General features: G+C 37.0%; 1 protein-coding gene across 1 annotated transcript in view; it reads right to left on the bottom strand.

Moving 5' to 3' along the window:
* Window positions 1–21079, bottom strand: part of XRCC4 (X-ray repair cross complementing 4) — a gene marked incomplete at its 5' end in the record, with an annotated part of 167907 nt that extends 146828 nt beyond the window's left edge. The window contains 2 exons of the mRNA XM_082013451.1: window positions 13962–14149; window positions 20941–21079. Of these exons, the coding sequence (XP_081869577.1) occupies window positions 13962–14149; window positions 20941–21079 (327 nt within the window). The remainder of the gene's footprint in view (window positions 1–13961; window positions 14150–20940) is intronic.
* Window positions 21080–21619: the final 540 nt, after the last annotated feature.

Raw genomic sequence — 21619 nt, 5'->3', positions numbered from 1 at the left:
AGCAGGGATGAGCAGTCCGTACTGGGACAAGTACTCTTTAATATCTTCATCAATGACACAGACAGTGGGATCGAGTACACCCTCTGAGCGATGCAGTTGGCACGCCTGAGGGACGGGATGCCATCCAGAGGGACCTGGACAAGCTTGAGGAGTGGGCCCATTGTTGAACCTCATGAGGTTCAACAAAGACAAGTACAAGGTCCTGCACCTGGGTCGGGGCAACCCCCAGTATCAGCACAGGCTGGGGGATGAAGGGATGGAAAGTAGCCCTGCCGATAACAACCTGGGGGTCCAGGGGGATGAAAAGCTGGGCATGAGCCGGAAACGTGCACTAGCAGGCAATCCTGGGCTGCACCCAAAGCAGCGTGGCCAGCAGGGCGAGGGAGGGGATTTTGCTCCTCTACTGCACTCTGGTGAGATCCCACCTGGAGTCCTGCGTCCAGTTCTGGAGCCCTCAGTACAGGAAAGACATGGGTCTGTTGGAGCAGCACCAGAGGAGGCCACAACAATGATCACAGGCATGGAACAGCTCTGCTGTGAGGACAGGCTGGGAGAGTTGGGGTTGTTGAGCCTCGAGAGGAGAAAGAATGGGAGAGACCTTATTGCAGCCTGGCAGGACTTAAAGGGGGCCTAGAAGAAAGATGGGGACACACTTTTTAGCAGGGCCTGTTGCAAGAGGTAACGGTTTTAAACTAAAAGAGGGCAGATTTAGACTAGATCTAGGAAGAAATTTTTGACACTGAGGGTGGTGAAACCCCAGCCCAGGATGCCCAGAGAGGTGGTAGATGCCCCATCCCTGGGAACATTCCAGGTCAGGTTGGACGGGGCTCTGAGCAACCTGCTCTAGTTGAAGATGTCTCTGCTCACTGCAGGGGGGTTGGACTAGATGGCCTTTAGAGCTCCCTCCCAACCCAAACTAATGTATGATTATGTTGTTAGAGCACTGTCTGGTTATATGTACCTTTTTGTATTGTTAGATTTTATTAAAGGTGGACATGAACACTGATTTTCTAACAACAAAATATAAAGTGATAGAACTTAGGATAAACTGTTAAAAACCATGAAAATTACTAAAGCTATTACAAGATATATTGTATGTTTGCAGAGAAAGAGCAGAGAAACAAACTTTTCATTACCAATCAAGCAATTTTGGAGGTGACTGTAGAAGAGCTTTAGTTGGTTTTTTTCTTTTACTCATCTTCTCTCAGCATAAAGGACTGGTACATGAACTTGTTTTTCCAGAGAAAGGATGTTCTTTTTGCAATCATATTGTTTTTATCCCCAGATTATATCACTGTAATAAAAATTTTTAAACTATAACCTTGGCAAGTAGCTAATATGCATAATATACCCCCTTCCACTGATTAGCACAATACTTTTGTCACCACATGTCCAAATGATGGCCTCATTAAAAATATCCTTTTCCCAAATACTTTCAATGATTCACTCCTAGTCTGCAAGGACTCTTAGAAAGGAGAACATCTTAGTTACATATTTTACTGATTTTTCAAGCTAACATGCAAATGTACCAGCAGGGTGATTATTCTTCTGATCTCTTGAACAAGAGAGAATTCATATTTAGTTATTTACCGCTAATAAATACATGTTTTTGCCCCCCATCACAGCTAACAAAACCTTCAGCTGAGTCTCTCAGAAACATAATTGGTTTGCTATATACTAATTAGTCCATATAAAAATAAAATAAATGCTAAACATATGAATGCAGTTTTTTAAAAATAAAAAATACTGACAGACTACAAACACAGACAGATCTCAAAAGTATACAAATTTTCTTCACAAGTAATCCTGAAAAATCCATAAATGTGTCTAAGAACTTAATTTTTGTTTGTGGCTGAGATGCCATGAGAGCCATTTTTGGAAATACAACAATTTTTTTTCTGGACATCTCTACCACAGGACAAGTAGGGATGGGAATGACCAGAGAGAGATGCTTCTTATTTCTCTACCTTCAGGCATGGATTTCGTTCTAGCATGCTCACCGTAACAGCATAGGTAAAGTCACAGAGGAGATAGTCGTGCTATCTTACTGGGAGCAAGACCCACAAGATTAAAGACAAGATCCAGAGGCAGACAGTTGGTTTATAGTAAGTACTAAACCTCAGGACTGCCTTCTAGTAAACTGTTGTCAGCTTGTAGACAACTGTAAGTATTAATACATAATATTACTAACTCAGTCTCTCTACAGTTTGGGGAGAGGGGTACGCCTGGAGAGTAACAGATAACCAAGATGACTGACTATACAGAAATCTTCATTGTTTAACAGACAAAATGAAGCAAGGTACCATTTCAGTGGGTTCAATAACTTCTATTGATACAGGGCAATATTTTCATCTTTGATTGTAATTACATGTGTGTATATTCTAAATATCCCTTTAAACACCCTTCCTTTTGCTATTCATTAGTATTCACATTCTTGTTCAGCATTCTCAGTTTCAACCCATGTCCTAGACAATGGCTCATTATTTCTTAATGAGATTAAGACTACATTGCTTAATGTATTTCACGATACAATCTCAGTAACACTGACAAAACCAAAAAAATGAAGTGATGAATGGCTGATTTAGAAAATCAGTTTCTCAGAGCAGGTAGCAAGACTACACCGTTTTAACTCCTTCATGAGCCCAGGGAAGGAAAAGATAAGAGTAAATTCTTCTATTTTCAATTGATAGCCAACAAAATACTTTAAAAAAAAAAAGCTGTCACTGGGTTATTTAAAAGAAGACACGATCTTCTGATATGCATGGTTGTTGTTTAGCTTAAACAGTATTTTAAATTGTGAAGAAAACAATACTAGTAAAGGCTAGATAAGCTCACAATTTTCCTCCAACTAGGTATCTTCAGACTTTCAAGTTCACCACACTACCTCATGCTTAGACCTTTCATCTATACTAGAACTTTTACTTGCACTGTAACTGCAAATCAATTGCTCAAGTTAGTAAGTCTCCAAAAGCTACGCTAGATAGTGCATAAACTTTGGGGTTTTTTTTCCCCTGAGAGCGATTCAGTTCAGACAAGAGTCTAGATTCAGGCTAGAGCTAAAGAGTGCAGTCAGTTTTTTTCCAAGTAAATAGCAAAATCCATCCATATAATATTTCTGGGATGGACTAGCTACACATAGAATAACAAATTCTCATTCCAGCTAAAACTGCACAGCTACAAAACACAACTGCAAGGTAATGCGTTCAGTGTGAAGTCACGAAAACCTATCTCCTATTGCTTTGTGAGCTGTACAGTAATCAACTAAGTGCACAGAGAACTAGTATAAAAATGTAACAAGCAGCTGAAAATTTGAGGAGGATGGTAATTCAAATTCTGCATTACATCATTTCAGCTAAGTTAGAATTTTATCCCAAGCTAAAGCGCAAATATATTCAGCGTCATCCAATAATGAAAAGTACGTTTCATGCACTATTTTCTAGTAAGAAAAAAACCAATTTAAAACAGGCTTAGACTGAGGGCACAATAACTCACTTATAATTTTGTATGTATGCACACACACAAACTACAATATAGCTTGTAGTGATTATGGAAATCATTGATCAGCTTCTATTAAGAAACTATAGCAATGTAGAGACGCAAGAAAAAACTAAAATGAAATATTTCTGCTTACTGATAGAAACTACTACTGAAGAGCATCACTTTGTCAACCAGAGGACCTTCTTTCACCTAAGTAGTTCCCTTTTCAGTCCCATATAGTATACTGGAGACTAAATCTGATGACATTTACATAACTGATTTCAATGTGATGGATGTTATTTGCTAAGAAAGGCCACAACAGCAATTCTGGGATTGGAGAAAGCAGTTTATTATTGGAGAAGATGAGGACACATGTTCTAATTTTTCTTTTCCTACTGATCTCTCAATGTTGGAGGGTTTTTCCACTCCCTGTTCCCCCCCATTTAAATCAGGTTATAAGTCTTAGAATAATATAATGGTCAATAATCCAGAATGAACAGCAATAAAAAAAACCCTGACTGTTTCTAAATTCCACTTTTTGGTACCTCTGCAGGTCCCAAGAGCATTGGCAAGGTGCTGTTACCACAAATTAGCATACGCTTACATATTTGTGTTACACTAATAACCTACAGGTATTAATTTCTTCACTATGAGGATGGTGAGGCACTGGCACATGTTGCCCAGAGAGGTTGTGGATGTCCCATTCCTGGAAATATTCAAGATCAAGTTAGACAGGGCTTTGAGCAACCTGGTCTAATGGAAAGTGTCCCTGCCCATGGTAGCGGGGTTGGAACCAGATGATCTTTAAGGTCCCTTCCAAGGCAAATCATTCTATGATTCTATGATTAATCATGGTCTGAGAAGACAATGTGACGACAATGTGCACTGAGAAGACAATGTGCTTGTATGAAAAGAACAAAAATTTGTACCTCAAAGTCTTAAAAAAACCCCAAAACTTAAGATTTATCATAGAAGAACACATACAGAAAGACAAGAATTTCATTCTGAAAACCCAAAAACCCCCAAACTAGTACCAGTTACATTTTATATCCAACAAAGTAATTAAAACTAAATTTTAAATGAAATGTCATACACTATTTGCAGGAGCACCTCATAGGAATTAAAAAAAAAAAAAAAAAAGAGATAAGACAAATCGTCTTCTATGGAAGAGCTTTTCCACAGAATGATACTATCCAAAAAAATTACTCTTGAAATTGTACACTGTATTTACCTCTCTGGGAAACCTATTTCTGTAAGAGAATCATGTTCAAGTTTTGAAAAACAGAGAACCTACCTTCCAGAGGGTTTTCCAGTGATACTAATACCTTTTAGAACAATTCTAAATTAATATTGGGCTCACCAAAAATTTCAAATATTTCTGTAATCTGGCTTCAAATTTTAAATCTCAAATCAAAGAGCCTTAGGCTTTGTCCTCTGTGATAAAAACCAAACTTACTCCACATGCTGTCTAACAGGCAGTAATTAGCATTCTGTAAAATCCTAAGGTCAGACACAACAGTTTATAGTGTTTATAGTGAGGTAGCAAAATTAGAGTAGTACTGCTCCACCAGGTAACAGTTGACCTTGTTCTGCTTATTGGACAATAAAATTGGGAACTTGTTTTCACTTTTAGAGCAAACTTCAGTTTTATGTTAGAATTATTAATATACAGTGACTTCATAAGATAAGTGAACACACAAAGATATATATATTTCACATCACTGCAACTTAAGGGAAGAAAAAAACAGGAAATGTAACATCTTCACTGCAAGTACTATAGCTACCTTATTTCTGCATCACAAAGATATTTCTGTATTTTCCAGTTTTTTAATAACACTGGACATGTCAAATTTGGTCTTTTCTTACATTTCAAGACAATTTCAGTGTCTAATTGTAGCAGAACTAGTATACACGTTGAAATTAACTCGAAGCATTTACTCAAAAGTCTTCAGGGTTAAAACATATCCATTCAATAATTTATACTGGTAACGGTTCTGTTTTAGCGAGCACAAAATTTAACAAAACATTATTATCCCGAGCTTGAGGGGTTCCCTGTGCCTTTTCAGGTAGAAAGATGAACGTTTCCTCTGGAGCTGTAAAAGTATTTCTGACAATAAACATAGGTGAGATTCTTGCTGCTTTTCAGGCTCTGACTGTTGTTCATCCTTATAGAGCATATGGGACTAGAGTCTTGTACTGAATTTTTAAAACTCACACACAGTAATCTCTTTTCCAGAGTACTACTGTCCTCTATATTTTTCTTGGGAAACTAAGACTTGTCAATATGCCATGATTTAAAGATTTTCCTCCTAAAATAAAAGCATTTGTACTCAGCTGTACAAGTAAAAGTAAGCCTTGATGTCTACACAGATTTGAAATGCACAGCAGGTATGCCAAAAAGGGAAAATGTGAAGGAACTGAGAGGAAGGGAGGGGAGATAATACAGTAATATCAGGAGGAAGAAAGGACAACTGACAATTTTTCTTGTATAAATCAAATCAATACCTGTTATTTTGCTATTTTGAGAACATTTTACAGTTATTTTTAATATATTTAGACTGTCATTGCACTCGTGAAATAAGAAAATGCCCTTTATAGTGTCATTTATAATAGGCCTTAAAATAGTTAAACTACTATTTTTGTTCAATTGGATCATTCTAGTGAAATCCACAAATCCTAATAGGTAGAGAGAAACTGGAGGAGTATTTATGCAATGCAGTGTTTGATTCTTCCTTTTTCAACAAGTCCTCATTTTTAAAGGTATATACTACTGGTATTTTAAATGTACTTCCCCCCAACAGTTCTCCAATCCATTGCTTACTAGAAGCATCAACCAATGCTAAACAATCAAATAGCTTATTACAATCAAACAGCTAAACAAGGAAAATAGTGTAACTTAATTCTTCAGAACTTCTGGCAAATTTTGTACATGTAGTAATATTTGGGGGGGAAAAAAGATATTTAAAGAGAAAAACAAAACATTTCTTTCCTCAAGGCTATAGAAATGATCCACTGCATTTAAAGTGTACCCACAAGATCTGAAGAGTTCATAAATGTACACAACAGGTGAGATGGGGAAAATCATGTAGCACTTAGAAGTCTGAGATTACGCAAAAGACAACACTTAATGCTTTTATTATATAAGGCACATTAATACGCTATTTCTAAACCAGGTTTCCGAGAAACTCATTCAAGTCCTGAGGTACACAGATATAAATGATACAGAAGAGTCATTGCTTTTACACTGACCTAAAAATCAATCATTTCATTTTTCTGTCTCTTCAGTTGAGCAGTTAGTCGAATTGCCTGAGAAACAATCTGAACTCTCAGTGACCTTTGTTATCCAAACAACATATCCTCAGTGGTTTGGAGCAAAGTAACTATTCAAACCTTGAACTAAGACAGTTTGGACAGCATGAAGAGCTCTACCAATTCTACTACATTCACTCAGTATGCTGTGAAAAGTTTCAGTTAGTATTCATTTCTCCAACTATTTTTAACTTGTAGTCAATTCATAGTGAACTCAAAGAACCGACCACAGGAAATGGAAGAGACAAATAACAGCATCTCTTCCATCAGCCCAGATAGCAACAGTACTGCATCTAAGGTGGAATTTCTTAAGCTCATATCCTCCCTGTTTACAAATTTACGCAAAAGGCAAGAAAAAAAACAAAGCCTGCCACATTACTGTAAAAAAGAAGACTGCTAGCACTTAAATAATTGTTTATCAAAGCCTATTTAATCAATTTAATTGCCAGTACCAAAAAAAAAATCTTGCCGGATTTCCATTATTTATTATATGTAGAGTGACTCGCTAAAGTACTTGGAAAGATTTACTTCCAAGTGGTCACCTACTTAGATCAAGCGCTAAATCACTGACTCTGTGATGGTGTTTGTTTAGGTGGCAGCAGTTTAGCTGGCCCAGTCTCAATGGCCCCTTACAGAGAGCTCTGTGTGTGTGGCCCATTTTACACTGCAGCTGGCTTGACACACAAGTCCCACTGTATACCAAACACATTGTTATTTTAATGTGACTCTTAACAGTCTACTTTGCCCTCACCACCCTAAAAACAGTTCCTAAGGGCAGAGTGCTGAACACCCTACGGCAAAGACACCTGCCATAAGGAAGATAAATCACAAAACACATTAGAATTTTTAAAGGCATAATTTTTTAGGCTCAGCTACAGCTGGATGAGATATAGCTAGAACAAGTATTTATAAAACTCAGACAGCATGTTATCTTTTTTGATCACCATTTCAAAAAGGTAAGTAAGAAAGTACTAAAATCCTTATGGACTTCCCTTAAGTTAGACTATGGTTCTTATTCTGATACTTTTAAAATTACATGCAACTATGACACTGCAAAATAAACATGTTACATTAAACATGTTACTTTAAATCAGGTAAGAATTATATTGTGACTTGGGGAAGTTTTCCATCCATTAAAAAAAACACAACAAAACCATCAGCACCTAAGTAGACTCATTCATTACATAAATCTTACATATACATCATTAATATGTATTAATCATTATAAACACTTTTTAAAGGATTTGGAGACATAGGTTTGGTTTCATCCTATCAGAATAATGCTGGAGTAGTTGCAAGCATTCACTTGAAGCATCTAGCTTTGGTGGCAGACATTGGTTTATGGAAGGAACCCACCTGTTCATCAACTAAACAACAGGTGAGTTAGATTGTTCATTGTAGTTTTCCCAATGACTACAGAGATGCTGTAAATGACTCCCCTGATCTTTACTTATGCTGATGGTAAAAGCTATACAAAAAATTGTCAAAGGGATTTCACATCGGGATGCAGCCTGCCTTCTTACACTCCCCCAAGTTGTAGCAGGTCTCCTTGGCCTTCAAAATAGGGCTCTGGCTAACAAGTGTAAATGAGTCAGTACAAAAGAGGGGGAAGTAAATTTGAGGAGTCACAGGCAAGTTTTTAATCTCTAAACTTATTTACTTCCATCAGCGAATAAGGGTTATTCATTCTTCCCTATCAGCTAGGAAAGAAAAACCAAACTCATCTTCAAGAGCTTGTTTGCAAGCTTACCTCAACGAGGTGTTTGGAATGCCAACTTTTATTGTTGTAATGGAGAATCATCTGTCAGACTTGCCACTGTCAAATGTTCCATCTAGACTACAAAAGACACAACAAACTTTGAACAACCAACCTGTGGCATCTAACAGCGGATGATATACCTGTTTTCACAAGGCAACTTGCAAAAACTACATCCTGCAGTCTATTGCTCTTCAACTTGTGTGCATGTATGTGTGTCTGTCTGTAAATAGAAGTTCCTTAGTGAAGACATTCATTGCATCACAGACCAACAGAGCTCATGTATACAGTAGCCTGGGCCGGCAAGCAGAGGTTCACAGGTTTTTGGGATGGAAAACACCTGTTAAGTCACCAAATGTACTATACTGCCAATGCAGGAGAGTTACTTACAGTGCATTTTCTATTCCTTTGTCCAGTCCGTTTTTAAGTGACTGATGCAATGGGGCTGCTACAATTTCTTCTGGCAAACACTTCAGCAGTAAAACAAATTTCAGTGTCAGAAAATGTTTCCCAATAATATGCCTACATTCTCCTTTGCTTAACATCATTCCATTATTTTTATTTGCACTCCTATAGACCACCCAATACAGTTTTGGCACATAATTATATTTTAGGGAAGCAGATCTTTAGCAAGCTGCTCCAAAAAAGGTAAAAAGTATTTCAAATACCACAGTTTAGTACAGTTATGGAAACAAAAATTCAGTATCTAATACATTTTATCATCATCAAGTGACTATTACCAATCACTAATCCAAAATCACCTACAGATATTCTGTACCAGAAGACTCGAAAACAAATACGCAAGTGCATGACTGAAAAAAAACCCTCAGAAAACCAGACTATTAAAAACAGAGTACTTCAGATTTACACATTCACTAAGCCCCTGAAAATTATGTATGTGTCTGTAAATTATATAATAAATATATATGTAGTATTTCAACACTGGTAATTACCAAGCTTAAAATTATTGTGACACTTGTGACATAGCAAACTTTGCTTCACATCAGTCAATAATGATTAAATTACTAATCTGTAACACTGTAAACACTGCTTTTTAAGGCTTAAAGTGTTAAACACTTACTTCTGATGCACCACCATATGAAAGCTTTTGCTATTTACGATAAATTACATCTGTTTACTAAGCTTCTATTCTATATACAAAGCATGCTAATCATGCATAGAGTATGTTTCACATGTGCAGATATTTGCAAGAAACGGGGATCAACAGATACCCCAGGATAGTGTACATAGATGTAGCAGTATAATTCTCCCACATGGATGCGATATATAAAAAAAAAAGAAAAAAAGTTGTAGTTTATCACTTTTTCTGCACTCTCAGACACATTTGCTTTGTGAATTAATGTAACAAAAATTAGTAAACACTAGACTATTACTAACTTGTGTAAATTATAAATGCATCAAGAATGTTATTTGAGATTATTCATTTAAACTATGGTGTCTACAAATAAATATGAATTTTCTTAACAGTGAGACAGAATAAGAAGCAACTTGTCTTACAAATTGCAAGAATTTACCACTGTGAATTCCTTAAGATGCTTTTAACATGCTTATTCCAGTTGGGGTATACGCATCATGTACCTAAACCTCAACGACTTCTCAACAAGCAATTATTTACAGACTGTGCAGATATCATTTGTAAGTAAGGGCCCAGGACATAACTCAACTGAATCTATGATTTATTCAGAAGACAACTGGCAAATTATGTTGTAGAAATTCCACTTGTCATTTTTGGTAGGAATTAGTGGTTTATTCAGACTGGATGGAAAACTATGGCAGGACACTGCACTGGAAATTACTGGCTGAGATAGGCATAGGTGACTGTTAGTGGTCAATATCATGCTGCAGGTGGGTTTAATTAAAATTAATTAAAATAATTAAGTTTTTTTACACAAGCAGGCATATACCTCTAACAAAAGGCATATTCATTTTCCAAGAGTAAAAAATTTATTCTCAGGCACCTGTGTATTCACTGGATGAAAAAAATTGCAATAGTAGATAGCTGCATGAATTGAAAAACATTTTATAGCTCACAAAGTGTAACAATGCATTTCAGAAGTTTTTGGGTTTTTTTAACTAAAGAGTGCTAACCGTGTTATTTAAGACTAAGCAAAACATTTAGTATTCAAACACAACCAACCACATCTTCATGCATATTCTTTCTATAATCTCTCTTTTTGTTATGTATCAAATGAAAAACATTGGTTTAAGAATACTAATCTTCTAATTATTCCTGATAATTTAATGGACTTTTCCCACAATGGTGATTAATAATGTAATGTGGTAGGAGTGATGAAGTAGGGAATTTGAAAGTAGTATTATTTGCATTACTGTCAAAATTGGAAATGATTGCTCCTTTTCCTTTATGCCCATATTTTTAAACAAAACCAGGAAGACTAATTATATCTCTTGGTTTGCCTGCATGTAGCACATCTAACAACAGAAACACAGCACAGTTTAACCAAAAGCTTCTTTCTCTCCACACACACGTCACCATCATCATCCCCTCGTGCCCCACAATGCTCTTCCCAAGACTTGGAAGATTGTAATTTGTGTGTATATATAGCTGCTCAAATACGAAAAGAGAAAGAGAAAACATTCATAACAGCTAAACAAAAGATGTAAAGACAAATACCCACTAAGAAAAATAAGTACTGATAAGAGATAAACTCTGTATTAAAGTAATGTTTTAGCTGCAGAGTAGTGTCTCTCGGCTTCCTCCACAGCAAAGGTACATTTAGCTGAATCTCAGCCCTCTGGATGTACAGAGCCCAGGAAGATTAATTTCCTCATCTAATGCTGAAAGATATACATAATGAATACTTCCACAGAGAATTTGCAAAAAGTTTGAATCACATCCTATTATATACCTAAAAGCTATTTATAATTCTGACAAAGACTTTGGCAGTTTTCTTTGTAGGCATTAGTTCAGTACAGGAGGTGGAAAAAAAGGTGTATTTTCACTCAAGAAATGGTATCTTTTCTGAAAACACTCTTTTGACACCCAAAGCTAAAATCATGCATAGTAATCAGGACACTTAGTATTTTCAATTTCTTTGGCCAGATTATTATTTTCCCAAATTGACATCAAGATGTTTTCATATGAATTAAATTTCTTGTAAGCCTTAATTGATGGAAACATGTATTAGGTGGGCCCACATATATGAAGATATTTTCCCTTAATAAAAATACAGTATGTATTTAATCTCTCTGGTATTTAGAATATATTATGTGTGACACAGACAAGGAAAACAGGATTCTTAAAGTTACCACTCTTATTTTCTAAGTACAATTTGGTCCTAACCTTGTAATCCTGTTGTAATATAGTACTTTTGACCTAGGCCTTTTGTGAACAGCACTCAGCCCTGTATGCTCACAAGAAATGTCAAGAAGGGGGTGCAGAGCCCATAAGACCTTGGGTAAATACACAGAAATATTGATAATGCAGATTGGAAGACTTACATCACCTAACTTTTGGCACCTCAGTCAAGAGTCAAATTGTGCTAGAATTTCCTATATTGCACAAGGAAAAAGACTTACAATGAAGTATTCTTAAGAAGCCGAACTTCATTCCACTGAATCTCTATTTCTCTGCTTACTAAAATGACACCAAGACTCTGACAATAAGCACACAAGCAAGCTGCTATTGATTATGTGATCTGAATGGTCCCCCTCTTTAAAGTGAGTTTCTCCTCATCTCATCTAAGAGATACACATACATGAAACACACACATATTCCCATTTCAGGTTTGTGAGCAATACCTATACTGCATTCTTTGCCTGTTTCCAATTTAGAGGAAAAAAGTATTTCCACCTTCCACTTCCAACAGACACATCCCAGAGAAGGTAGTTTCTTTGTTTTGGTTTGGTTATTTTATTGCAAGTCAGACACCTCTGCTAGTTTCTTAAGAGGTGATACCTGCCAAAATAAGACAAATGAGATGCAAAGCATGTCCCAATGGTCTGAAGAAGAAATCTTTTAAAACAAAGTAGGTAGGACAATCCTTAGACACTCTGCTCCCAAACACAACTCCATGCTAGATTATTCCCCAGGAAGAAAAAGATCTGTCTCTTCTCTATCTGCAATCTCATCTCCATTCTCTCCCCACAAGTTTCTTCTCCTCAATAGTGCCAGTGAAACTGATTGCAGAACTGTGCCCTGAATTGGATCAGTGCAGTTTTAAATCAGTGCTTTTTGTAATATGACTAAGTGGTCAGTCAGCCCAACTGCTATCTTAGCACAACTGAAGCTGTGACAAACCTTGGGAAAGGCAAAGCATTAATTTTTGAAGGAGGTGAAAATAAAAAAAAAAAAAAAAAAGAGTACAAGCAAGGAGGATTACCTTAACTTAGCTTCTTCCCCAGAAAAACTTGAACACCAAATTGCAACCTGAAATAACCCAAAGGGGCTACAGATACAAATGATACTCGTTTCTTTCTTGCTTTAAGAAGGTCCTTTCCTTTGAAGCCAAGAAACCAACATGGAACCACATTCTCAATTGTAATTTAATGCATTTCAAAGCAGGAAACAATTCTAGTGTTAGCTTCCAAAATATTTAAAGTAATAGAAAAGCTCATTTTAAAAGCATGTTTCGGCATCTGAAAATAATCTTACTTAAATTTTAATAGTTTTCTATAATTATGGGAGTATAGAGAGAGAAGAAAAAAGAATCAAGCAAAGCAGAAATGCATTGCAGGATGGAATTTCAAAAGGAATGCACACTTCCTAAGTCAGGAATTCGAAACAAAGTTACAGCTTATGGAATATATCAGCTTAATACCAAACTGCAGCTCCAATATATAGGCATACCCTGCTTAAAAAAAACCCAAACCAAAATAAAAAAAAACAAAACAAAACATAAATCATAGAATCGTTTGCGTTAGAAGGGACCTTTAAAGACCATCTAGCTCCAACTCCCTTGTCATGGGCAGAGACACGATCCACTAGACCAGGTTGCTCAAAGCCTCATCCAACCTGGTCTTGAACACCTCCAGGGGATGGGGCATCCACAATTTCTCTGGGCAACCTGTGCCAGTGCCTCACCAGACCCACAGTAAAGAATTTCTTCCTAATATCTAATCTAAATCTACTCTCTTTCAGTGTAGAACTGTTTCCCCTTCTCCTATCACTACACTAATCAAAAACTTAAATAGAGAAGTAATACTCTTATTCAGTAGCATTTAAGAAATTAACACAGAAAGAGTTCTATTGATACCAGGTTTTGACAGCAAACCACAAACTTGTTTCTAGTTTGGGCCATGGCAGAGTTCATAATAATAATTCAACCTGAAATATGTACCACAGGTCTATTTGATTTTAAAGAAGCTAATACAATACAGAAATGTACCAAGGTCCTTCTCATAGTTTAACAGTAAAATTTAAATATTTAACTATACTTACAGAGCCATCTTTCAGATTTCTTTCATAGGAGAAGTGACACCCCATATTTTCTTCATCTCTTGAAATAGCAAAGTTATATTTGCCAGCTGATTCTTCTCCAGTTATCAATGCTTTCTTCAGTTCTTCGACATACTTTTCTCTATTCATTTCCATGTCAGCAGCCTCCCTAGAAATTTCATCTTCAGATACTACCAGAAAGAAACATGTGAGAAATACTCATACGTGTATGAACATGCATGTATATTTATACGTACATACAGACACAAAACTCACACACCTTAAGGGACAGGCAAATATTAGGATACTATTCTTTCCATGACATATACCAGTGTGCCGCACACTGATGGAAATGTAGCATGAATGCTGTGTTTTTCATAAGAATTAAGTTCTGTCCCTTTTTTGCCTGTCTAAAAATTGTTTATTGCTACTGGTCCACAAGTCTTCTTGCCTAAAGTTATTCTGAAGAACACTAATCTTACAACAAAGAGTGAACTGTTTAACTATGATTTATTGTGGCCTCTCATGTCTCTTTGAAAGCATGTAATCTAAACCCTGTAAGACAACAGATGCAACTGTCTCCTCACACATTCTTGATACAGTTTTCCGGTTTTGTAACTTACAACCTTAAAACAAAACTGTCAATTTACAAATGAAGCTAAACATAGAGACTTGAGAATTTTCCATGTTTTACCATTCACATTCAAGAACCACTAAATGGGTGATGTGTGTCCAGTTTGTATTACATAGGTCTATGAAGAAAATTTTATTCCATTCCTTTAAAGATGAAGAATGGTTGAATATGGTACAGAACGGGCCAATAAAGATTTACTGTTAATGACAGCCTTTCCTGTCTGCTTCTGATCATTTATTTATTCCTAAATCTTCCACGACTCATTATCTGTCACTAGGAGCAGCAAGAAACAGGTCTTGATTTTACCACCTGGGCCCCTGGTGATTTTCCTTCCTTTTTATTTTATGCTACACACTGTTTCCTCAGTACTTTTAGAGACCAAATGTTAATCAGAATAATGATCTCGAGGAGTACAGAGTTTCTTGCACAGACAGACATAAGAAAAGACTTTAAATTAAAGATGTGTATAATGCAAAGCAGGCTCTAATTTGTAGCCTACTGATATAGTGTTTTAGATTGTTTAGTTGATTAACAGAAGTGTTTCCTTTTATTCTGACCAATCTTCTGAGGAAGACTGTTCTAGACTGTCATTTACCCCTGCTTGCTCTTAGACCTCTCTAGCATTTGCCCAGCATTTCAGAGAGCAAGATATACAAAAGGACATTAGTTTGTGACAGCCTGGGAAAAAATCCACAAAACAAAACAAAAACAAAAAGCAAATAAAAACATACACACCAAAAACCCAACAAAAGAAAACAAAACCCAAAACACAACCTTCACAGAACTGCAAGTGACTTAAAAGTATCCCACTTAAAATCCCTATTAATAACTGTATTTCTTCTCTATACAAACGCCTTTGAAGAGAGTTTCATATTGAGGCATAAGTCCGCACATGTATTGAAATCATGCTGATAGAAATAGAATAGCGTTTCAACCAAACATCAGCCTGTTCAAATTGCCTCATTTTTCTCCAATCTTTTTGACCCAGGAGCTAACTTCATATTGCAAAGGAGGCGGTACCTATCAAATCAATCCATCATATAAAAATATAGCAGAGAGATAAACATCTAATTATTTGCTATGAATATTCATAGCCTCACACACTTTAGGATTTCTGGATTAACTCTGCACCTTCAGTAATTTTAGTTTATTTTCACAGACTCAGCATAGTTAAAGTTGGAAGGGACTCTGGAGACTGTCTAGTCCAACTCCAGTGATCAAAGAAGGGTCAATTACAAAGGTTGCTCATGTTTTGAATGGGTTTTTAATATCTCTAGTGCCTGAGGCTCCCTGTCCTCTCCAGGCAATCTGTTCTGGTGCTTGGTCATCCCTATAGCAAAAAAGTTTTTTCCGGTCTTTAAATGGAGTTCCTTGTATTTCAGTTTGTGCCCATTACCTCTTCCCATTCACTGGACATCACTGAGAAGAGCCTGGCTGCATCTTCTTTAGTCCCTCTCATCAGGTATTAATTAATATACATTGACAAAATCTCTTTGAGCCTTCTCTCCACCAGGCTGCACAGTCCCAGCTCTCTCCTCCTAGGCATAACAGATGATCAAGCCTTTCAGTCATCTGAATGGACTGTCACCAGACTCAAGTCACTAAGTTCATGTCTGTCTCATACTGGAGAGCCCAGAACTGGACAACACGTCACAGGTCTTACAAGGGCTGAGCAGAGGGCAAGGAACACCCCTCCCTTGACCTGCTGGCAACACTCTTCCTAATGCAGTCCATGAGGCTGTAGGCCGCCTTTGCCAAAAGGCCAGATTGCTGGCCCATGTTCAACTTCTTGTCCACCAGGACTCCATGGTCCTTTTCAAGAAGGGACCTGTTTCCAGCCAGTCACCCAAGGCACCAATAAAGGGTGAGGGCTTCTTCCTCCCCAGGTATAGAATTTTGCATTTCCCTTTATTGAATTTCACGAGATTCCTGTCAGCCCATTTCTCCAGCCTGTCCGGGTCCCTCTGAATGGTAACCCAATCCTCTAACAACCCTTGCCCCAGTTTTGCATCATCTGTAAACTTGCTGAGGATGCACTGTGTCATCATCCAAGTGATTAACATAGAAGTTAACAGTCCTAGAAATAGTATTGACCCCTGTGGTACAGGGCCACTGGTAACTGGCCTCAAGCTAGACTTCAATGTCATAGATCACAACCCTTTGAAATCTGGTTGAACTGGCTGAGCTCAATCCGTTGCACTGTCCATCTACCTAGTCCATACTTAACCACTTTGCCTATGAGGCTGTTAGAGGACACAGTGTTGAAACCCATGCTAGCTAAAGCCAAAATAAACAACATCCACTGCCCTTCCCTCATTCAACAAGCTAGTAATTCCTGAGAAGGTTATCGGGTCGGTCAGGCACTATTTCCCCTTTGTAAATCCATACTGACTACTCACCATCTTGTCCTTAGTATTTTTTGAAATGGTTTCCAGGATTATTTCTCCAACACCCCTCTGGTTGACCAGCCTCCAGTTACCCAGATCCATCTCCTTACCCCTCCCAAAGATAGGATAGACATTTCTGCCAGTCCTTAAAAACACCCCCTGATAACTATTACCTTGCAAAAATAATCAAGAGTGGCATCAGAATGACATGGGGCAGATCCCTCAGTACTCATAGTCTCATCCAATCAGGTTCCATGGACTTGTGTACATCCAGTTTCTTAAGATATTCCCTAATCCGGTCCTCCTCCAAGGGTAAGTCTCCATTGCTCCTGACTTTCTCCTGTTACAGTGAGATGAACTATTTTTGAGCTTGGAGATTTTTGAGCTTGGAGATGAATCCTGAAAAAGCAACCATCTCTACTGGACCTCTCTTCTCTCCAGAGCCATATCCCACAGGATTCTTTTAAAGAGATCCTGTAAGAGGTCTAAGTCTGCTCTCTTGAAATCTAGGGTCATTATCCTGCTTTTTACTATGTTCCCTCCTCTCATGATCCTGAACCCCACCAACTTAATAGTCATTGCAGCCAGACTGCCCTGAGTTTTGACTTAGCCAGCCAGCTCTTCCTTGTTCATAGTATTAGCTTTTATAGTCCTCCTCTCTACACATCTCAAAATATGGAAAACATGTAGACTTTACTGATCCTAGACTTAACTGAGGGGAGCGTTCTTGGGTTTTTTGGTTAGAGTTTTTGTACTTTTTTTCTTTTTTAATAACAGGTCACAATAATCAGTTAGCTCTATTCACAAATATCAACTACTTGTGCACACAAAAATGAAATACTACCTTGCTAATCACCTTAAGTGATTAACGTACGTCTGCAAAATCTGATAAGGCAAGCCAGACTTTGTTATACACTTTGTTATACTCTGTTTATAAGACACAGGCAAACAGCTAGGTGAAAAAGAAGATGCAGGTGGCGAGAGCATGTTAATGTCACTACTGCAAGGAAACAGCTGACACAAGGAGAAACTACCTCTTCTGTGGAAAATCTGAGCCTGCAGATACACTCAATTAAAAGGATAAACTAGTGGGTCAGAATCATATTAGTTATTCCATAGTACCTGACATTTTTTCCTAGGCAGATTCAAATGTGTTATGTCCTTCAAAAGCTAGAAAGCAAGGGGATGCAAGTGAACTGAACTGCCTTGAAGTTATGATGACAGAAAAGAAAAAAAAAGAATGGAATTTGGCTCAATAAATATGAGCAAGTCAGTCTTTGTCACACTAAGATGTGACATGTCAAGCCTATGGCAATCTGTTACAAGTCAGTGAACAACTGGGGCTACAGTGCTGGTCAACACTCATCTTGCAGAGCTAGCAATCCACTACAAATAGCAAGAATTGAGTGTGAAAGAAAGGCAAGAAATTTACCATCAAAACACACCTATTTTACTATAAGCTACAGCCACCAATCATTTCCTCATTAGCTAGCTTATTTCTTGTACAGGACACTCGACAGAGTTGAGATAGAAAAGGCCACTAGTATGTCAGCAATCCCCTTAAGTCCCCCAAAACAGTACAGACAGAAATGTGGAATCCCTTGCAGTATAAGGCAAAGAGGGGCCGAAAAAAGTAAGGCGAAAATACATGCAAAAATAAGTGTTTGTCTAGAACTATTATTTCAACACTGAGAAAAAATCAGATAAACATTTAAAGAAAATAAGAGAAAAAAAAACAAAAACAAAGATACAAACATGCTGTAATAGAGCACTGAGGGTTTTTTCTCCTGTGGTGCCTGTACATGCTGCATGTCATGTTCCTTTATCTTATAAAAGTAGCAGAACTGATCAATCATTAGAGGAACATGAAATGTCCACATATCTGTAGTTCTTTAACCCAATACCAAGTGAATATATTAGATCATATTGCACATTTGTGTGCTTCTCCTCAACCCTAAGATTTACTTTTTTTCCTCCTTAAATAGGACTCCTAACGCTTTTCATCATCACATTAAATATACAAAAAACATAAAAGATAACTCCATCAGCAACTCTCATTCACTTCCTGGTAGGTCTAGCCAACCAAAATAATCCACAGCATGAGAAATCCAAAAGGGATTTCTCATAGCAAGAATTTTCTGACCACTGCTTTCCCTTCTCCTAGCTTTTGAATTCAGAATCTAGGCAGTCTCAAATGTGATGTTAATAACAGAAAAAAGTGATCAAAACCAACATTGAGTGTATGAAAACACAGATTTGTGCAATAGGAAAGCCTCATGCACAAGAACTTCAACTCCTAATTAAATTATTCATTAATTCAATACAGAATTCCTTAGGAATGGATAAGATTCTTGCAGAAAAAATAGAAGCTCTCTCCTTTGGATTAAGTAGCCAGTGCTCACGCTAAACTGTTGTGGGTTTCTTTCTTTCCTTTTAATAGAGTGAGGTCATCTTGCTTTCACTGGTCCTTTGTTTTGGGAAATGATCATCCAGCCATTCTGCCAGATGCAGGAAGTAAACAAAATGAGAACTGTGTTTATGTATTTTTTCTATATTCTTCCAGTTACGTTAACATGGCTTTTACTTAGAAAAAATAGCAGATTTAAAGAATCCGCTTTTTGTGAATTTTAAGCTGGGGATTTTAAAATTACATAAGGACAGCAGAAAAGCTTGTGAACAGAAAAACTAATATGCTCAATTAGTTAAGTATTTATCAATGTTAACATTCTTTTCATTATTTTGAAACTATAGAGTTTGACTATCCTATTGTCAAACCAAGAAAGAAAAACCTTTCATATCAGACTACAGGGAACCAGCATTGAAATATATGCATTTGTCTTGTCCAGGATCTCCTAATCAATAGTGCGTTTGAAATGTTAAGAAGAATATGGAAGAGCAGATTTAATACCTATGTAGACATATTTTAAGTTAGTCTTGTTTCCTAACTCTGGAAGTAAAAAAGGTAAAAACTGTATTCAAATGAGGTTAATGATGGATTAAGCTTCTTCTTATAGACAGGAACTACATATACACACATATATATGGTTTGTGTACATGAATATCTATACAAAAAGTACTATTTTAAAACAATAGTATATGTTTATAGTATAAGTGGTACTTCAATATCACAACATATACAACAACGTATAACAACATCCACTGGCAAGGGAGAAGGAAGGAAGGAGCTAAGACATCTATTCTTATGATTCAGAAATAGTTAGGAAAATGTTTTTGCCTACCATATGTTGTAAAAATATATCATTCATTCCTCCCTTTGAAATATTTTTGCCACTGAGAGAAGGGCTTTTGATCAAGTATTTGACACATTTCTAAAGGAACACACAAATCTTTCTTTCTGTTATATGCATGAATGAGAGATACATGCACATAATAGAAGACCCATCCTCTTATTCAGGATTCTGAGTTGGGGAAAAAAAACCCCCACAGGCTATTTTTTTTTCTTCTGATAACTTATGCCCAGGAAAAAAATATTTTTTTGTCCCTTGTCCTTCTGAAAAAGTCACCTGAGTACGAAATACAGTTACCTTTAGTTATTAAGATTTTATGAAAACATTTTAAAAACATCTGCAATTAAATGTTTCATTAACTATAATTTGCAAATGGAATATTCACATTACACACTTGTTCAAGGAACTGGAGAAGACACATAAGTGGTACTTCAATATCACTGCAAGAAATTATATTCTTGAGAAAGAACAAAATATTGCATATCTATATGGTAAATGAATTAGTATTAGGTTTGACATGCAATCTTTCCAGATTTGAAAGATGTCTGAACACACCCCAGAAGATCACAAACCACACCTCCTCCATCACTGGGGAGACGTAATGCTTATAAAAAGTTTTTGATGCAAGTTGTGGGTCACAGTTTAGAAAGTGTTTAAAAATAATAATAAAAGAACAGCAATAATTTAAAATATTTTGTTTTTCTTTTCATTACCTGTCCCAGTCCATGCACAGTGACCATCACTAAGTATTACACCAAAACCAGTGCCTAAATCTTTTTCCCATGATACTTGTAGAAAATACGTTGCTTCTGGATCAGAAGCTAGATGAATTCTGTTCAAAGTTTTCTCCATGTTCCAGATACCTGTTTAGAAAGAAAGATAATCTTGTTGTAACCAGTGGCTTATTTTCCAGAGGTGCTAAGCAGCTTTACATAACTAGCTTCAAAGGGAAAAAAAAAGCACTTAGAATTTTATTTTACTTTCCGCCACAAATTCAGTTTTTCATAGAATTGATGATATTTCCAAACCGAAAACTGGTTTACAATAAGAAAGGTTTAAAAGAACAGTGACAACAATCAAATATATTTGAACAGTCTCAAATAAAGACACTAAGTGCCAGGAAGCTGGGGAACAGAAAATTACAATACACAAGCACTTCCCCACAGCTATGTCCACATCTTACTGTCCACCATCACCCAGCGTATAGCACATACAATCATAGAATCTTTGGGTTGGAAGGGACCTTTCAAGGCCACCTAGTCCAACCCCCTTGCAGTGACCAGGGACATCTTCAACCAGAGCAGGTTGCTCAGAGCCCCGTCCAGCCTGACCTGGGGGGTTCCCAGGGATGGGGCATCCACCACCTCTCTGGGCAACCTGGGACAGGGCTTC

This window comes from Phaethon aethereus (assembly GCF_964289735.1).
Source record: "Phaethon aethereus genome assembly, chromosome: Z".
In the NCBI taxonomy this organism is placed as follows: domain Eukaryota; kingdom Metazoa; phylum Chordata; class Aves; order Phaethontiformes; family Phaethontidae; genus Phaethon; species Phaethon aethereus.
This window is presented reverse-complemented; position numbering and strand designations above follow the sequence as displayed.